The sequence below is a fragment of the Mus pahari genome, chromosome 19 (genome assembly GCF_900095145.1).
Source record: "Mus pahari chromosome 19, PAHARI_EIJ_v1.1, whole genome shotgun sequence".
NCBI classification, from domain to species: Eukaryota; Metazoa; Chordata; class Mammalia; order Rodentia; family Muridae; genus Mus; species Mus pahari.
In genome coordinates, this window is record NC_034608.1 from 14,945,877 (window position 1) to 14,965,537 (window position 19,661).

General features: G+C 52.5%; 2 protein-coding genes across 3 annotated transcripts in view; one reads left to right on the forward strand and one right to left on the reverse strand.

Annotated features, from left to right (window-relative positions):
- The window catches only part of Ckm (creatine kinase, M-type), a 10,776-nt gene extending 9,861 nt beyond the window's left edge, over positions 1–915 (forward strand). The window contains exon 8 of the mRNA XM_021219449.2: positions 543–915. Within this exon, the coding sequence (XP_021075108.1) occupies positions 543–721 (179 nt within the window). The 3' untranslated portion in view covers positions 722–915. The remainder of the gene's footprint in view (positions 1–542) is intronic.
- Positions 916–4,486: 3,571 nt separating this feature from the next.
- Positions 4,487–19,661, reverse strand: part of Mark4 (microtubule affinity regulating kinase 4) — a 33,777-nt gene continuing 18,602 nt past the window's right edge. Inside the window, exons 9-18 of one of the 2 annotated variants that reach the window (XM_021218681.2) lie at positions 15,833–15,952; positions 15,363–15,462; positions 13,220–13,329; positions 12,965–13,124; positions 11,774–11,991; positions 10,227–10,330; positions 8,601–8,879; positions 8,381–8,460; positions 7,324–7,368; positions 4,487–5,786 (exon numbers count right to left, since the gene is read on the reverse strand). In XM_021218681.2, coding sequence (XP_021074340.1) covers positions 5,722–5,786; positions 7,324–7,368; positions 8,381–8,460; positions 8,601–8,879; positions 10,227–10,330; positions 11,774–11,991; positions 12,965–13,124; positions 13,220–13,329; positions 15,363–15,462; positions 15,833–15,952 — 1,281 coding nt within the window. In that variant the 3' untranslated portion in view covers positions 4,487–5,721. The remainder of the gene's footprint in view (positions 5,787–7,323; positions 7,369–8,380; positions 8,461–8,600; positions 8,880–10,226; positions 10,331–11,773; positions 11,992–12,964; positions 13,125–13,219; positions 13,330–15,362; positions 15,463–15,832; positions 15,953–19,661) is intronic. The other variant, XM_021218679.2, reaches the window with a different exon arrangement.

The following is a 19,661-nucleotide window of genomic DNA, read 5'->3' on the forward strand; positions in this document are numbered from 1 at the left end:
CTCCTCCTCCCCCTCCTCCTCCTCCTCCTTTTGTTTTTTCCGGACAGGGTTTCTCTGTGTAGCCCTGGCTGTCCTGGAACTCACTCTGTAGACCAGGATGCCCTCGAACTCACAGAAATCCTCCTGCCTCTGCCTCCCTAGTGCTGGGATTAAAAATGTGCACCACCACTGCCCGGTATATTTTTAAAATTAAATTTGTCCGTGTGAGAGGGAGCACTCCCATTTCATGACACTTGGCGTGGATGTCAGAGGACAACTTTCTAAAGTCAGCTCCCGCCTTCCACCACGTGAGTCCTGGGAATTGAACCCCGGATGTCAGGTTTAGCAGCAAGCATCTTTACTCACTCAGCTATTTCGCTGGCCTGTGCTATAATTTCTTGTTGAGCTGAGACCTCACCCTAAAGTCCAGGAATACAGTGCCTAATGTCGATAACTGGTGACTTGTGAACAGCAACTTTCCGAGACGTTTGCAGTTGGGCACAGGGTCGTCCCTGCACCTCTGCTCCCTGTTCAATGCCTCCGTGGCGTCTGTTCCCGCGCAGGTGGCGTGGACACGGCTGCGGTGGGCGCCGTGTTCGACATCTCCAACGCCGATCGGCTGGGCTCATCTGAGGTCGAACAGGTGCAGCTGGTGGTGGATGGCGTGAAGCTTATGGTGGAGATGGAGAAGAAGCTGGAAAAGGGCCAGTCCATCGACGACATGATCCCCGCGCAGAAGTAGGCGAAGCGCGTGGCGCACCAGCCTGCGGTGGGCGCTGGAGCCCCGCCTCCTGAAAGTCCAATCAATGGGCTCTGCCCTCTGGGTTCTAGCCAATGAGAACCTGCCTCTCCGGAGCCCCGCCCACCTTCTACTCTGGCGCTCCTGAGCGCTGCTTCCCCATGTCCTGCTTTAAATAAAAGTCCGTGATGGCCTTAGCTTTGAGTGTGCCAGCTACTGAGGGAGGAGGAGCGGGGACTTATCTCTTATGCGTCTCACTTGGCGTCCTGCCTGTTCTGTCTTCAGTCCTCTCTAGCTGCCAGGTTATTGCTGTTTTGAGACAGCCGCTCCTGTAGCCGAGGCTGGCCCTGAATTCCCTATGTAGCTGAGGATAGCCTTGAATTTTTAATCCTCCTTCTTCCGCTTCTCAACTTCTGGGATTAGAGGTGTGTGCCACCATGCTTGGCACAGGTATGCACAGGTACACACACCTGTGACAGGCTAGAGGAGGGCTGTGGGTGTTGTCCTCTGTTACTCTCAATTTATTATTATTATTATTATCATTATATTTTACTATGCAGCCCTGGCTGTCCTGGAACTCACTATGGAGACCAACCTGGTCTCAAACTCATAGAGATCCACCTACCTCTGCCTACTGAATGCTGGGTCTAAGGGCATGTGCTACCTCACCTGGCATCCACCTGTTTTGACAGTCTCTTCGCTGAACCTGATGCTCACAGTCTCGGCTAAGTGAAGGGACACCCAGGCCAGGACCCAGGGTCAGCCTGTTTCTGCCCACATGCTGGGGTCACAGGTACACAGCCATGCCTGTCATTTACTTGGATAATGATGACCCAAACTTGAGTTCTCTTGCTAGCATACAACAGGGCTGTCATGCACTCAGCCATCTCCTTTACCCTTGTTAAGCATGGGCTATCCCTATGTACTTTAGGTTGGCCTCAAACTTACTATGTAGCCCAAACTGGCCTCAAACTTGCATTAACCTTCTGAATCTGCCTCCTGAATTCTGGAACGGCAGGCAGATCCACCATGCCTAGTTTAGCTGGCAGTCGGTAGAGGCGGGAGGCGGCTCACCAGGCAAAAGACGGACCCTGCACTAACCTGATGTGTTTGGTCCCAGAACTTGTGTCAAGGCGGTAGAACCAACTCTCAAAACTGAGTTGTCTTGACAAAAGTGTTCCCTTTCACAAATACATAAAGTGAAATAATTTTTTAAAAATAGGCCACAGTTCCCATCTGTAGTTGGTGATCCTTCAAGGTCCGGATCTCACGTAGACCAGGCTGGCCCTCAAACACTATGTAGCCAAGAAAAACCCTGAGTGTTTTCTATTGTTTTGTTTTGTTTTTGAGACAGGGTCTCTCTATAGCCATTGTTGTCCTGGAACTCACTACATAGATTAGGCTAGCCTTGAACTCAGAGATCTGCCAGTTTTTGCTTCCTAAATACCGGAATTAAATGCATGTGCCACCACACCTGGTTGATCTTGAACATCTAACCATTTGGCTTTTACCTGTTTAATGCTGGGATTGCAGATTTGTGCCACCGTGCTTGACCTGGGGACCCAAACCAGGGCCTCCTGCTTGCCAGGCAAGCCCTCTGCTGAATGAGCTTTGAGTCTCTTACTCTCCTGCCCAGTCACTCCCACGTTTCTATGTGTCTTTGCAGGAGTTTCTGCTTCCAGATGGAGCACATGGGTTGGGCCATCACTAGGAAGTGATTAGGGTTGGGGGTCTTCGGTCCCAAAAAAGAGCCAGAAGGAGTGTGGGGGCAGTTTTTGAGAGAGGAATATGTAACAAGCCCAGGCATGGTGGTTCACCCTCCCCACTTAGCCTCAGCACTCAGGAGGCAGGTGCAGCTGGATCTCTGTGAGCCTGAGGCTAGCCTGCTCTACATAGTGAGTGCCCTATACCTATAATCCCAGAACATGGGAGGTGAAGGCAGGATGGGCAGTTCAAAGCCAGCCTTGGCTATCTAGAGACCAGTCTAGGCTATATGGAAACAAACCCAGGTACCGTGACAAGTTTCTGTAACTGCAGTGAGGAATTACCGTCAACAGGCTAAGAGTCAAAGGCCAACAGAGAGAGCATGGGTACACAGAGATCGGCTCAAAACAAAACAGGTTGTGAGTCCTTAGAAGTGCGCCAGCAGCAACCTATAACCCCAGCTCTCAGGAGGCTGAGGCAGAAGGATTGCCAGAAGTCCAAGCCGAGTCAGAGACAAGGGCTTAATGAAAGCTGGCTCAGTAGTTAGGCACACTTGCTGACCCAGCAGACATGGGTTCAGTCCAGCACTCAATCCGCAGCTCAAAGCTGTCTGGTACTCCAGCCTGAGGACCCAACACCCTTGGCTGGCCTCCAGGGGCACCTGCAAGGACAGAGCAGGAAAAACAAAACAAAACAAAAAAAACCAACCAACCAACTGAGCAAACCAGAAACACACACACACCACACGTCGGACTGGAGAGATGGCTCAGTGGTTGAGAGCACCGGCTGCTCTTCCAGAGGTCCTGAGTTCAATTCCCAGCAACCACATGATGGCTTACAACCATCTGTAATGGGATCTGATGCCCTCTTCTGGTGTGTCTAAAGACAGCTATAAGTGTACTCACATAAAATAAACAAATAAATCTTTTTTAAAAATCAAAAGGTTAAAAAAAGATTTTTAAAAAATGTCATTAGAGGTCAAGAAATTCATGTTCAGCCTTCAGTTAGGTGACAAAGATGGCTTGCCAGATCCTGGGCATCCTGCTTGAAGAAATCATTGCTGGTCCCAGCCCCACTCACAGCCATTACTGGGGACAGAAACTCAGAAAGTTTAATCACTGTTGGTACCACAACGGCTTTGTCTGCTGAGCCCCTCCCTGTGCACCTGCTGCCACCCAGCACCCGTCAACCTGCAACTCTTTTTTATTTTTCCAGACAGGGTTTTGCTGAGTAGCCCCGGCTGTCCTGGAACTTGCTCTGTACATCAGGCTGGCCTCGAACTTACAGAGATCCACCTACCTCTGCCTCCCAAGTGCTGGGATTAAAGGTGTGGGCCACCACTGCCTGGCATACCATGGCTCCCTACTATCCAGCCAGCCCTCTTCTGAGATGCAGGTCCTGTGAAGGTAGGGCTGCGGCTGTCCTTGCAGAGGATACTGTTTGCAAACCAGCCTGGGCTACAAAGTGAGATGAGCCTGGTGTTTTTAAGAATCAAAAGCCAGGGCTGAAGAGATGGGCTGAGAGATGGCTCAGTGGTTAAGAACACCGACTACTCTCCTGAAGGTCCCGAGTTCAAATCCCAGCAACCACATGGTGGCTCACAACCATCCATAATGAGACCTGACTCCCTCTTCTGGAGTGTCTGAAGACAGCTACAGTGTACTTACATATAATAAATAAATAAATCTTTAAAAAAAAGAATAAAAAGCCAGACAGGTGGACATCTGAGAGGACAAATGGAAAGCCTGCTCAACTTCTTTTCATTGCCAGCAGGTTTGTGTAAAAGCATTTTTAGGGAAGGTAGCCGTTTCATGTATCTCAGGGTGGCCTCAACACTATATATCCCAGAAAGGCCCCGCTCCTTCCTGTGTGCTGGAATCACAGTTCAGAGGCACAAATGGTTTCTGCAGAAGTAGGAACCCCCCATCAGGCAAGCACTGTACCAACTTTGCCACAGCCACAACCCATGGAACTTCTTCCTGATCCCTCAGTTTTCCCCCCTGGGCCATCCAGGGTTCTGGTCACTTCCAGCCCCTTTCCCACAGATGGACTCTGTACGTCTCATGTGCAGAACTGGGCCTAGCGTGGAGTCGGCACCAGTTGTTGATTGTTTATTGAATACATGTATTACTGGAATAGGAAGAGGCTCTGGGCCCAGTGTAATATGGCAGAGGGGAGTGAGTGGCCAAGAGGAGGGTGTCACAGAAGGCTGGGGCCTCACGGAAGAGGCTGAGCTCTGTTCTGCCCCCTTCCATAGTCATTCTTGACCCATCCTCCAACCCCACTGTTCCCATTCTGCAGATAACAAAGGCTCAGCAAGCAGAACCACAGGTTGGGGTCGAGTCCCCAGCTCCCTGGCTCACCTGCAGGCCAAGGGCTGGGAAGGGAAACCCCAGGTCGGCCAGGGAGAAGGTGGGGTTGGAGGGACTCCTACTGTTTACTGAGTAACAGGCTGCAGATGAGGAGCTGACAGAAGGGGCGGGGCAATAACTTAAAAAATCGGAGGCGGCAGCGGCAGCTCCCCGAGAGACCTCTGCAGAGGGACAGGAGTATATACACGGATTTGTACAAAGTGCCCCGCGCCAGCCTGGGGCACGAAGGAGGTTCAATCATAAGAGGAAGAGAGGGGAAGGTTTCGTGACTCCCCAACTCCCTGAACCCCCCCAAGTTCTGTCTCCAGTCATTAATCCCGGCAGCTCTCCCTGAATGGGAGAATTTCCTCAGTTTCCCTTCTCACTCCTGTCCCCAAAGTCTCCTCAGGTGCCCTGCAGAAGAACAAGACTGGGGGGGGGGGTCCCACCAGAGGCCCGAGGAGGGTGCCAGCTCCCCCTGCTGAGCCCTCTTATCATGTCGCGTGTCCTCACACTGTCTCTGTCTGTCCACCAATCGAATCCAGGGAAACTTCAGTCATGATATGGGGCACCCCCTCCTCTGTCCCCTTCCCCTCTTAGGGAAGTGAAAGGAACCAGAGAAAGAAGGGACCCGGGCTGTGATGGTGGCTGTGGCGGTGGAAGTGGTGGCGGTGGCTCAGAGTTCGAGGTCGTTGGAGATGCGGGTGACGAGGGTGCGGAAGGCCAGGGCGGTGCCCGCCACACGGCGGAAGAGGACGCCCCTGAGGCCGGGCCGGGGCAGCTGGCACACCTCTACTTCGAAATGGGACAGGGGCTCGGGCCCGCCCGCACCCCCGTGCAGGCAGGCCAGCAGGAACGGCTGCGGCTGGCGGCACCGGCAGCGGGCGGCCGCCGTGGCCTGTCGCAGGGCAGCCATCAGGGCCTCAGGAGGTCGTGAGCTGGTCAGCTTCACACTCCAGGGGAATCGGAGCAGCCTGGGGGCGGTTTCCGTTTTATCCCAAGGTAGATGGCAACTGAGGAGGGGACAGCAGGGGTCAGACAGGGTGGAAGAGGGGCACGCACCTCTACCCCACCATCTGTACAGGGACTACAAGAATTGACTTCTTAAGACTGTATTTCCCAGGCTCCCTTGCAGCTAGGCATTCCTCCCCCACTCCTTGCCTTCCGCCCCGGTCCCCCGTCCCCCCCCACCCCCCAACCCCGGTCTGTGGGCAGAAAGGAACCGGGAGAGTCCTGTAATCTCCTTCACAGACCACATCAGCAATAGCACGACCTAAACAGAGGAAAGCTGGCCACCAAAGCACAGAGCTGTAAGAAATGGATTCAGATGACAAACGACCAGTCACACCAGCTGTGTTCCATGTTTTGGGGGAAGGAGTTTGTGTGCATGTGGTGACCCTAGAGCTGCTGAGGCTGCATCCTACAGAATCCTAACCAAGGTTCCTTTTCCTAACAGAGCCGGCTATTTCCATAAGGGACCAATAGCCTCACTTAGCCCAAGGGCTCTCTCTAGGGTAACAGGGAGTCACTCTATAGACCAGGCTGGCCTGGAACTCACAGAGATCTGCCTGCTTCTGCCGCTCTATGTAGCCCGAGACAGGAAGTGGCATCCCTGTAGCTCACAGGTGTCTTAGAGCAAAGAACTCTTCATCTCTCTTTGATTTGTTAATGTTTTGACCAATAAATGCTTGTCAGGTATGAGCACATGACCAAAACTGACCAATCAGAGCCCTGGACTACTCTGACCACAGGCATTGGCTTAGATACGGACATGTGACCTACATTTCCATAGGAGATTATAAATCTGAGAACTAAACAGTGTAGAGCAAACTGTAATACATCCTGTAGGGACTGGAGTTGAGGGTCTCTGGCAAGCTGGGTAAACATTCACCACTAAGCCACACCCCAGCCCCTCACTGGGGGATTCTAGGCAGGGGCTCTGCCACTGAGCCACGCCCCCAGCCCCTCACTGGGGGATTCTGGGCAGGGGCTCTGCCACTGAGCTACATCCTAGCCCTCTTTTTTTCCTCTCCTGAAAATTTGTGACAGGATCTTACTAATTTGCCTAAGGCTGGTCTTGAGGTTTCTGTAGCCTTGGCAGGCTTTAAAATTGCATTCCTCCTGCCTCAGATGTCCAAACTGCAAGGACTGGCAGACCTGTGCAACCAGACCAGCTTGGGTAAAACGTTTTATTATGACACAGTGATATCTGTTGTTTTTACAGAGGCTATGGCTCTTGTTGGCAGACCTCAGTAGGAGTGACTTTCAAGAGTATTTACAGGCTGGGTCTGCACCAACACCCTTAGCTACTCTGTGACTAGATTTACCTACACCCCGAGGCAATGAATAAGAATCCTACAGGTATGGGAGGAGCTCTGGGCAGCAGGCAAGACAAGGCTCAAATCACTGGTAACTATGAGAAGGTGTACGAGGGTAGCAGAGATGAGCCTCAGCACAGGTGAGAAGGTTCCAAAATATTCCCCCCCTCCCCCCGTTAGCTCTAGAGCAGGAGACTGGGCTTCGGGAGGGGCGTGCAGAGACCTCACTCACCTTGTGACCTCAGGTCCCCCGATTCTCTCAGGTTCGTCTGTGACCCTAGCAGAGTGGGGAAGGAATGAAATGTAAATCTGGGCGATAGCAACCCCTCCCCCTCCCCACTGCCACCAGCCTCCGGGCAGCCCCCACTGTGGCTCAGCTCTCCCGCCTGCCGCCTGCCTGCCTGCTGGCTGCCGAGAGAGCTGTAATAGGGATTTGATCCCTTCCATCCAGAGTGGGGTCCAGACAGAAATGGTTAGTGCAGGAGGAAAAGAGATACTGAAGGATTTGGAAGATGAGAAAGGGGCAGGCAGACACACGCACGCGGGCACAGACGCAAACAGCCACAGACAGGCACTGAACTTCGAGCCACACCCTCGGCCCCTCCCTGGGGGATTCTAGGCTAGCGATTTACAGCTGAGCCAAGTCCTTACCTTCCCCAGACACTCTGCTTTGTTCTTTTTGAAACTTCTTTTTATATCCTGCCTAGCCATGAACTTTGAGATCGTCCTGCCTCAGCCTGAGACTGCTGGACTTTTCCTACTAGTACTTTACTAACTTATGGCCTCTGTGTGTCACCTTCTGGCCTCGATTAGAGGGTTGGCTATGTGAGAGTAGGCACAGTTCACATTTTGTTAGCCATGCTAGGCACGCTGTAGTGATCAAGGAATAACAGTCATACCAGACAACAGGAGATGTCTGAGTAACACACTCAAAAGCATTTTCCACAGCAATGACCTGAGTTGCCACGACCACACGTGCCACGACCACACATGCCACGATCACACATGGAAGCAGTTTCTGTGATCCCTGGCTTCACATTGCAGAGAAGAACAAGGGAAGCTAAATGGCTTACTCCAGCTCACTGAGTAGAGCTGAAACCTGCTACACCCCTGTCTGTAACACGATGTTTTTTGACACTCCACAGACCCTATATACACACTGTACCCTGTTCCCAGCCACAGGTCCCTTCCAAGGACACACACACACACACATGTATGTACACACGCGTGTTCAGTCAGACATGCCGAGGAGAGGTGGAGCCTTTGAGAACAGAGGAGATGGGACTTACTGATTTTGGATCCCTGGGGCAGAGAGGCGCCCGAGACACAGCGGTTAGAGTTCTGCCGTTTAGAGGGATCGAGGGTAACCCTGCGGGGTAAGGAGGTGGGAGTGGTGACAGAGGGTGCAGAGGACCAGGAGGTCAGGTGCAGGAAGCGAAGCAGAGAAGACAGGTTAGGCCCCGCCCCTCCACCCGCCCACACCCACACCCCACATCTGGTGCAGCTCACCTTCGGGTCAGTTTGGAGGTCAGCTTGGTGAAGAGGTTGGTGGTGGGGCGAGGCCGCCCGGAGGGCAGGGGTGCGGCCTCGTGGGCCAGCGTGGGTGAGGCTGGGGGTCCATTCTGCACACCCCCGCCACTCCCGCCCCCTGCCCGCCGGTCTCGGACCTGGCCCCCATGGAAGGTGCTGCGGATGGTGGAGCCCCGAGCCAGGCGGCTCCGCTCTCCCGACGGGGGAGCCAGGCTGTGACTGGAGGGCGAGGCAGGGGGCACCCGCGAGGTACCGGAGCTGTGGGCAGAGAAAGACAAGTCACGGTGGGGCCGGAAGGTTGTCGGGGCATTATGGATTCTCCCATCCAAGTTCTAACCAGACCAGACCGGTTTCAGAGTTACGTGCTGTAACACTAGACCTCCAGTATGTACCTTCCCAGGGACCCTCAAGCCCAACCCATATCTCGGAGGCCATTATGCCTCCCCTAAGTCCACCTGTGCTTTCTCTCTTGGCATCCAATTCCTTAGGGCTAGTAGGAGTCATACACACAGCCTTGCAGCCAGAGACTACATTTCCCAGCATGCATTGCTGCAAGAAGTCAGGTACATTGCCAATATGTTACCAGCTGTTGTGCTGCCAGATGTTGTGCGATGCTGGGAGATTGGCAGCTGGCACAGAGGCCTCAGACCCTGAGTAGGGGCCTGCATGAACAGGTTCAGTGGAACCTGTTCCTGGATTCTGTCTCAGAAATCTGACCCTCCGACGTATTGAAGCCATGGCCTTCTCTGCAGCTTAGCCTTGTTCTCGGTCTCGAACTCGAAGGTCCCATCGTATGCTGATTACAAATAAGGATTCTAGAATCCTTGCTCTTTGACTCGTTGGCTGTGCAACTTTAGACAAGCTACTTAACTTCTCTGTGCCTCATTTCTTCTCAGCTGCAAACGAAGGGATTAGGGTCTACCCAGAATGCAGTTGGTAGTAACCAGGCAATTGCTGGACATGGGCAAGCAGAGGGCAGCTGCTTGATGAAGATTGACCCTGAAATCTGACCCTTCCTTCTCATACTTTCAGGAGCTTGGTGCTATGCCAAAGATGGCAGGGTCACTCATTTCCTATGCATTTGCCTGATTTGGTCGCTCCACCCCAGCTGAGAGGTGCGTCCCTCTCAGGCCACCCAGCCCAGGTGATGTGGGGCTCTGGAGTTTCTAATTCTAAAATTGATCCCTCAAAAACTCCTCTTGGTTCCCAGGCTCATGGGTGGGGGGCAGGGCGGCCCACCTTCCCAGCACCACTGGCTGGTTTTTACCAAGGAGGAGCACTGTCAGGAGCACTGTCAGGGACGAGATCTGCCCAGGGTGGGGAACAGCGCATGCTGCTGTACCATGTGTCCTCTTTGATTATCAGTGCGTGCGTGTGTGTGTGTGTGTGTGTGTGTGTGTGTATGTGTGTGTATGTATGGTTATGTGTATGTGTGTATGTGTGTATATATGTGTATGTATGGTTGTGTATGTGTTTTTATGTGTGTGTATGTGTGTTTGTGTATGTGTGTGTGCGCATTTGTGTGTATGTGTGTGTGTGTATACATGTATAAGTATGCTCACCACCCTCTACATTTCCCTTCATCCCAGCCCCTGCTTCACATACCTATTTTCCTTGCCATTTGGCAACAAGGACGGGCGCTCAGACCCTGGTCGCTCTGTGCACACATAGGTATTTCTTCGGGTCATCATGCTGGGGGGGAGGTTGTTCTGTGGGAGACACATCAAGGGGGGCAAGAGTTGAGAAGACGCCCCTCAGCCTCCTTCCACCCTGTTGTATTCTGCCACAATATACTTTGCTTTTTCTTCCAAAGATGTATTATTATTATTTCATTGCACGGGTGTTTTGTCTGCATGTATGCCTACGCACCAGGTTTGTGCCTGGTGTCCAAAGAGGCCAGAAGAGGGTGTTAGATCTCCCGAGACAGGAGTTATAGAGAGCTGTGTTACCATGTAAGTCCTGAGAATCGAACCCAGGTCCGCTGGAAGAACAGTCAGTGCTCTGAACTTCTGAGTATCCCTCTAGCCTTATTTTTCTTTTAAAAGATTTGTTTTTACTTTATATTAGCCTTTTGCCGAGAATATATATACCTGTGTACTACCTGCATGCAGTGCCCTCAAGAGGCCAGAAGAGGGCATCAGCTCTCCTAGAACTGGAGTTATAGACAGTTGCAAGCCACCATGTGGGTGCTGGAAATTGAACCCGGACCCTCTGCAGTGCAGCCAGTGCTCTTAACCTCTGGGCTCCTGGCTGCTCAATTCTTCCTGGCTCCTTTGTGTGGCACAGGGTCTGATGTATCCAAGGCTGGGTTTGAACTGAGTATGTAGCTGAGAATAAAGCTCTGATCCTTCTGCCTCCAAGAGGGGTCTGTACATGTCACCAGCACACTAGGTCACCAAGCATCCACCTGCTGAGCCACACTCCCAGTCCTCTTTCCCTTTTCCTCCTTTCTCCTGCAGACTCCCATGGGCTGCTCACAACTGCAGTTAACTCCAGCTCCTTAGGGGGTGGGGGCGGGGGCGCACGCATACACCCTCTTCTGGCCTCTTTGGGTACTACAGGGCTGGGTTCTCCCTGAGCTATGCCCTGAGGTTAATTCTTTAAAAGGTAACAAGAATTCCTTAATACTTTTTTTTTTTTAAGATTTATTTATTTTATATACATGAGTACACTGTAGCTGACTTCACACACACCAGAAGGCAGCATCAGATCCCATTACAGATGGTTGTGAGCCACTATGTGGTTGCTGGGAATTGAACTCAGGACCTCTGGAAGAGCAGTTAACCACTGAGCCATCTCTCCAGCTCTACTTTTAAAATTTTTATCTTCTTCTAAGACATATTTCTCTAGCCCAGGATGGCCTGGAACTCACGATTTTTCTGCTCAGTTTCCTGAGAGCTGGGATTAGAGGCAAGCACTGTGCCTAGCTTAGGGGGTGACTTCTATGGTAAGAGGCAAGTGTACGTGTGTGTGTGTGTGTGTGTTTGTGTGTGTGTGTGTGTGTGTGTGTGTATGCACACATATTAATATTAAATTGTTAAATAAATGAACTATCTGAGAGACCCAGGGCGTGCTTTGGGGTTAAGGGCAGGACCTCAGTAATGGAGTGGGGACTGCATCCATACCCCCTTCCCCCCAGCCCAGCCACTCACAGGGGTGCTAGTGCTGTCCTTCCGCCGCTCGGGGATCTCTGCCTTGTTGGGGTTGTGGGCACTGCTGACCATGGGGCTGGAGGGGGGCAAGCCTCGACTTCCACTGCCCACTGCACTGCAGCTCGCTTTCCGACCCGGCAGCCGCTCTTCTTTGAGCTCCGTGTCCCCTGTGCTGGTTGGGCTGCGCTTCGGGTGCAGCGGGGCAGGGGATGGGCCACCTGGTGGAGGGATGGGACCAGTTAGAGGTAGGGTCACTAGAGACACAAGAACCTTAGGACACTTCACAATAGCTGCAGTTTCTTTCCAGGCAAGTCTGGTCTATACAGACAGCAACCAGGCTAGCCAGGGCTACATAGTGAGTCCTTGTTTAAAAGAAAATTGTTGGTTACTGTACAGGTCAGTGTTGCTAACAGTCTAGAACCACCTGGAGATATCAATGAGGGGTGGTCTACATTAGGTTGCTTGCATGGGTCAGCTTTACTATGTTAACTGGGGTGAGAAGAACCACCCACTGTGGGCAGCACCAATCCCTAGGCTGGAGCTTGACCTGTGTAAGAGTGAAGAAAGAGAGTCTAGCACTAATGCCCACTCATGCATGCATTTACGGCTGTGTCTCCTGTGACCAGCTCGTGCAGCTGCGACTTCTCCATGACAGTAACCCCTGAGTTAAACAAACCCATCCTTCCTTAAACTGCTCTGCTGAGAATATTTTCTCACAGCAACAGTAAAGAAACTAAGTACCAGACTTCCACAGAAGCCACGCCCCACATCACTATGGAGTTGAGAAGAAGGCAGGCTCTCAGCAGCCACACTGTATGTAGAGTCCTGTGCCCTAGCTTTCTGAGCCTGCCTCAGGAGCCAGGTTGCATGTGAGACAAGCTTTCAAGCAGTCCAAGCTGTCCAGGTACTAAAGAGTTGGCTCAGGGGACCCAGGTTCAATTCCTGGCACTCATATAATACAACTAGCATCCCTCCCTGTGTGAGTCACTCCTCTCCAGCCAGGTGACATGCCTGCCTGCTGACCCAGCAACTGAAAGGCTGAGGCAAGAGGAGAAGGAATTTGAGGCTGGTCTGGATTATCTAGTAAGATCTCAACTTCACTGCCACAACCTTGACATCTGTAGTTAGCACCAGCTAGCTTCTGATTGCCAGTCAAGGCTGGGCTATACTTCCGGGGTTGGGGACACTCACAGAAGTCACTGTGACGGCGCTGGCGGTGGTAGGTGGAGGAAGAAGCCCGTTGCCCTTTGTTGTGGCTGCTGCCTTTGCTGGAGCTTGTCCCGTTGGTGGTGTCGCTGGGCGCCCGCACCCGTGCCAGGGCCAGCCCTGGGGCACCCCGGTCCCCACCCTCCTACAAGAGAAAACATGCAAGGCACCTCAGCCTTCTGTCCAAGCGGCTGGCCCCAAGTCCCTCCACCCAAGGCCTGAGGCCCCATGACCTCTGACCTCAGTCTTCCTGCCCAGCAGGAGGTAGGTGGCGGTCACCTCGTTGTACTTCTGGTTGGTCAAGGCCTCTTTGATTTCTTCCCGTGTGTAGCCCATACCCACCATCACCTCTGGGAGATGGATGGAGAGAAGGGTCAGTCTCCTTCCCCAGGCTGTCCCTTCCACCCCTTGTGTCTCTCAGTCGTGTCTGTCCTTCTCCACTCTGCCAGCAATACAAGATTTCTTCGAAGAATATTCCTTCTATAAACCAGTTTTCTAACCCCTGCCTGCTCCTACCCAGGGTAGGCACGTGACTCAGGTCAGGCCAATCATTGTTCCAGCCTCAAAGGCACACTGGATAGATCAATACACGCACACCACCAAGTTTTGAAAAGTCAAACAGTCCCACCCCTAAGGCATCACTGACAGCATCAGAACAGCCATAAGATGTCACACGTCACACCCCAGCCCTCACTGGGGACTCTAGGCAGGGAGTTGGTACAGCCATTTTTATCCCTGATAAATCTGCATTAAAAACATACACTCCAGTTATCACATTTGTAAGTTTTAAGCCTAGATTGGGCAGCTCTTTCACCACAGCAACCTGTTCCCCAGCGATGACACCCTTGCTACTTGCAATTTCTCCCAGCCACACGGTTCTGCTCCAAATCCTCTTCCTCTCTTCCTCTCGTTCAGACTTCCTGTCCCACCTTTTACTTCCCCAGCCCAATCACAGGCTCTAGCCTTTATTTGTTAAAATGGGCAAAAGATCCATATGCTGAGTGACTGCTCAGTGGAGGGCAGCCCCTCCTGAGGAAGCAACATTACCACCAGAAAATAGCGTCAGGGCAACCCACGACAGGGGCTCTTCCCGAGCCACAGCCCCGCCTGAAAGTATAATTATTCCACTGGTACTTTCTATTGCAAATCATGAAAGCTGACCGTGTGGACAGACTCCTATGTTGGTGCATTCATGCAGCCGTGGGACAGCAGGACCTTGGATTTGTCTGTTTGTTTTATCAGGACATCGGGCTGCCCAGGCTTTGGCACTGTTACATAGTTGAGGACGACCCCAAATACTTGGATTACAGGCATGCTCTGGCATTCTGGGTTGACCGTGGCCCACTTTTCAACTGTAATGAGTTATTTATTTATTTATTTATTTATTTAATGCATGTGGATGCCTTGCCTGCATGTTTGTTTATCTGTGCACCACCTGCATTCCTGGGACTACAGTTACTGTGAGCCACCATGTGGGTGCTGGGAATCAAACCTGGGTCCTCTGGAAGAACAGTTAGGACTCTTAATTGCTGAGCCATTTTTCTTGCCCCAGTGATTTGTCTTTTTAGCCATCAAAGTTGAAGCTCCACTGTGTCAGGCATCAGCAGGGAGGCAAATGCCCTACCACTGAGCCACGCCCCAGCCCCTCACTGGGGGATTCTAGGCAAGGGCTCTACCACTGAGCCACGCCCCAGCCCCTCATTGGGGGATCCTAGGCAGGGGCTCTACCACTGAGCCACGCCCCAGCCCCTCATTGGGGGATCCTAGGCAGGGGCTCTACCACTGAGTCACGCCCCCAGCCCCTCACTGGGGGATTCTAGGCAGGGGCTCTACCACTGAGCCACGCCCCCAGCCCCTCACTGGGGGATTCTAGGCAGGGGCTCTACCACTGAGCCATGGCCCCAGCCCCTCACTGGGGGATTCTAGGCAGGGGCTCTACCACTGAGCCACGCCCCAGCCCCTCACTGGGGGATTCTAGGCAGGGGCTCTACCACTGAGCCACGCCCCAGCCCCTCATTGGGGGATCCTAGGCAGGGGCTCTACCACTGAGCCACGCCCCAGCCCCTCACTGGGGGATCCTAGGCTCTACCGCTGAGCCACGCCCCCAGACCCCCACTGGGGGACTCTAGACATAAGTACATATGTAGATCAGCTTCCCCCCTAATTTGTACAGCTTTGAGCTGGCCTGTGTGTATATTGCTATTTCCTAGATGCACAGAAAGGGAAAACACTCGCTCAGGGTCACACAGCTCGAACATGGTGCAGGGACAGACATTCCTCAACTACTCTCCCTAGCTCAGTGGTGAGCAGAGGCAATGGCCGCCAGCCTCGGCTCTGTGGCACTGACCCCTGAGCCAGAAGCACCTGCTTCCTTGACCCTCACCAATTCTCTTGGTGTCCCCGAAGTCCTCCTCAGGCTCCGTGTATGGCTTCAGCTCCTCACCCTCATAGCCGATGTTGATCCATTTGTCTTTCATGATTTGCTGAGGACAAGGGAGACAGATATGAGAAGGAAGGGAAGGCACCAGCACAGGACACAGAGTTTCCCATCCTCCAAGAGGGACTCCCCGCCGAGCCTACCACCCCCAATCTGAGAGCTTGAGGAGACCTAGCCAGCCATCCCACCCCACCACAGCCTTTCTTACCACCCTCCTCCTCCGCATCATCTGGGTCCCCAGCACCCTGTAATCATCCTAAGAGCTCATTAGCTTAATTACTGTCATGGCAGGGACCATCTAGGAACCTCCTCCTTGCTGTCTGCCTCCACTCAGAGCTGATCCCAGCACCAGGAGGGAGGGATGGAGCCACAGGGATCAGGTAACAGGAAGAACACGGTCCCAGGAGAGGGCTCACCTCCAGAGTACAGCGTTTTGCGGGGTTCAGCACCAGAAATCTCCGCAGAATGCTCTCGCAGTCTGTAGACATGTAGAAGGGGACTCGGTACTTTCCTCTGAGGACTCGCTCCCGCAGCTCCTGCAAGGGCAGGACAGGGTATGCTCACCTCCGCAGACAGGGCTCATCCCTGCACTCACCAAACGTCACCCCCCTGACACCCACGTCCAGACCTTCTAGAAGATCAGATAGGTGATGGATGTCCTGGCCCAAATATAGTAAGAAAACCTTAGCCCTGCTTCCTGACCACACTTTCTCATCAGTGGAAAGGGGGCACCCTAAAGCCAGCCACTTTAAAGTCTTCCCCTCTCCCCTGCTTTGAGACAGGGTCTCATGGAAAAGAGCCTCCACCTGCCCTGCGCTTCACTTCAACAATCCTGGGATGACAGGGTGAGCCCCCACGCCCAGGTTATATGGAGCTTGGGGAGAGAATGGAGGGATTTCCCTTGGCTTCACAGGCCATCAGCTGAGCATGACCCTTAACCTTAAATTTTCTAGGTTTTTTTTTTTTTTTTTAATTGAAAGAAAAAAAATTGAGTCAGGGTCTCACTGCATAGCCCTGGCTGTCCCTGAATTCACTCTATTGATCAGGCTGGTCTCAAACTCACAAGATCTGCCCGTCTCTGCTTCTGCCTCCCCAGTCCTAACCCTAACCCTGCCCAGCCTGAAGTTTCTTTCAATAGACTAACGTCCCCCCGCCTTCAGATTTGGAAGGCAGAATCTCACATAGCCCAGGCTGGCCTCAAACCTGTTGTATAGCCAAGGATGACCTCGATCCCGACCATTTCGCCTCTGTCCCTGGAGTGCTGGGTTTGGAGACACCACAGCCCATTAATGCAATGGTGGGGACTGAACCTAGGGTTTCCTGCGAGCTAGGCCCGCACTTTACCGAAGAAAGGTGCATGCTCATCTACAGAGTGACCAACATGTGAAGGCCAGGCTTACAATGGGAAGTGCCCGTCACTGTCCCCCACCCAGTGTCTCTCTCCCAAGCAGCCATGTAGTTCCAAAAATCATCTTCATGTGTTTATTTACCCTGGCGTTTGGGAGAAAGCATCTTGTTACACAGATGGGGCGGTCTGTGAACTCACAATCCTCCAAGTTCAGCCTCCCAAAGCTATATGCTATATACTTGGTTCATGGAGATACTTTGTTTTTATTATCTGTATTTATTTCTTTTACATGCACTGGTGTTTTGCCTGCATGTATGAGGGTCCCCTGGACATGGAGGTACAGACAGGTGTAAACTGCCCTGTGGGTGCTGGGAACTGAACCTGGGTCCTCTGGAAGAGCAGGCACTGCTTTCAGCCACTGAGTCATCTCTCCAGCCCACAAGATACTCCTTTTATAAACATTTTTTAAAAGCTGTGTCTAGCTGGGCTTGTGTGTATACTGCCCACAGAAGGCAGAAGAGGGCGCTAGATCCCATGCATCTGGAGTTACAGTTCTGGGAGTCAAACTTGGGTTCAATAGAACAGCAAGTGCTCTTAGCTACCTGTCCAGCCCCTCAAGTGGACACTGTTAATGCACACCTCCACTCCCACAGGTTAGAGACACCGGGTTCAAGGAGGGACTTGCCTGAGGTATTCACAGAGAACATGTGAGCTCAGAGAGCTGTGGGGACGGCTCAGCTGTAAGTGCCCGCCAGGCATGCGTTAGGACAGTAATCCAGATGCCTAAATCCCACCAAAATGCCAGGTGAACACGGTGGACTCCTCTTGTTCCAGCCTTTAAGGCAGAGATGTTGTCACCAAAGCAAGCTGGCCAGGAAGACCAGCCACATGTGCGGCTGAGGGGCCTGGCCTCACTGATAAGGTGAAAGAGAGGCTGAGAAAGATCTCAGACAGCAACCTCAGGCCTCTTCACGCATCCACACACACAGGAGGATACAGAGCTGGAGAGACAGACACAGTGGCCTATGGCAACTGCTGCTTTTGCAAGGTACCTAGGTTCGTTCCCAGCACCCACATTAGGCAGCTCATAACCTTCCTTCTTTGACTCCAGTCCCAGGCCTTCTTCTGGCCTCTATGAGCCCCCACACATTTGTTATGAGCAAACACATACATAATTAACGTGTGTGTGTGTGTGTGTGTGTGTGTGTGTGCGTGCGTGCGTACACGCACACACACCAACATGCAAATAGAAAAAAATTAAAACAAAATGACTGAAGTGCAGATACTAGCACAACAGGGCACAGCAGGTGCCTGGGGCAGCTGAGCTAATTAGCCAGACCCGTGGAAAAGGTCTTAGCCTCATGCTGGAAGTTCTCAAAGATTATTCCACTATAAGAGCCATTCTCTCTGTACTGAAGGACACCTCAAGTGCCTCACCGTTTAGCCTCAGCAAGCATGAGGGCTGCTCTTATACAGAAGGTAGTGTCAGGGTCTTTAATTAAAGGACGGGTTGACACAAGGTCAAAGGGTACCCTTCATCCTGGTACAAAAAGGAAAGGGCATTTCCTGCCTCGTTACGTGCTCTCTTGTGGTAGCCAATACTTCCTGACACAGGGAACAGCTAAGGAATTCCTCCAGTATCTACCCTTTGGGGGACACTCTGAAAAATAAGTGACCTGAAGCCAGCCACAGGTCAAATCACTGAGTGCCCCAGTGAAAGGCTGGGGGCGTGGCTCAGTGGTAGAGTCCCTGCCTAGAATCCCCCAGTGAGGGGCTGGGGGCATGAGTTAATATTCCTGAGACAAATAATGTCTAACTGGCCTAGGGTGGAGGCCAGCACTGTTTCAATGTTGCATTTCCTGTGTATGACCAGCCACAGGAAAGTGTTTCGAGTCTCAGGAGATAACCACGGCAGTCCTTAGGGACCAAGGGACACAGTGTCTACACTGAACTGTCCGGTGGTCCATCAATAAAGACAGGACTACGTGCATAGGGAGCCAGCTCTGGGCTGGACGTCAGCCAGCGTGGCCTCCTGAGAAGTACTGGGTGTCTCTATTCTATCCCTGCAACTTGTCCATGTACTGGCAATGTTTCAAAGCACGAACATCAAAAGAAAAAAGAATCCCACCTTCCAATCACGCTGAAGACACACCCCCCACACTTCCCAGGAATACCCAGTTATCTGGGTCTGTGTTCCTCCGAGTACCAAGCCCCAGGCAGCGACTGATAACGATGTTCTATTTTGCTCACCCACTTTGTTTTCTGCCTGATCTACCACAGATATTCCAGCAAATGCGGATGCAATCTTTCTGTGGGCTTCTTCTTTGTTTGGTGGTGCTGACGGCTATGCCCAGGGCTTCCTGCCCACTGAGCTATCGTCCCAGCTCCCTTGGACTTTCCTTTGCAGACTGGGTGTCACTAAGACACCCACACTGGCCTTGAATTTGCAATCTCCCTGCCTCAACCCCTTCCAGTGCTGGAATGAAAGGCTGGTCCCATTCAATAAAGTGAAGGAACAAAAGAAAAAAAAATTAAATACACAATTCTGAAAAGTTTGAGTGATTCTGGTGAGTACACAATTATTTCCACTACTAGTTTCAGAATATTTTTTTTTTATCATTTTGAAAGACTACTTAAGAAAGTTGGAGAGGGCGTTGCTCAGTGGAGGAACCCCTGCCTAGAATCCCCCAGTGAGGGGCTGGAGGCGTGGCTCAGCGGTAGAGCCCCTGCCTAGAATCCCCCAGTGAGGGGCTGGGGGCGTGGCTCAGCCAGCGGTAGAGCCCCTGCCTAGAATCCCCCAGTGAGGGGCTGGGGGCGTGGCTCAGCGGTAGAGCCCCTGCCTAGAATCCCCCAGTGAGGGGCTGGGGGCGTGGTTCAGCGGTAGAGCCCCTGCCTAG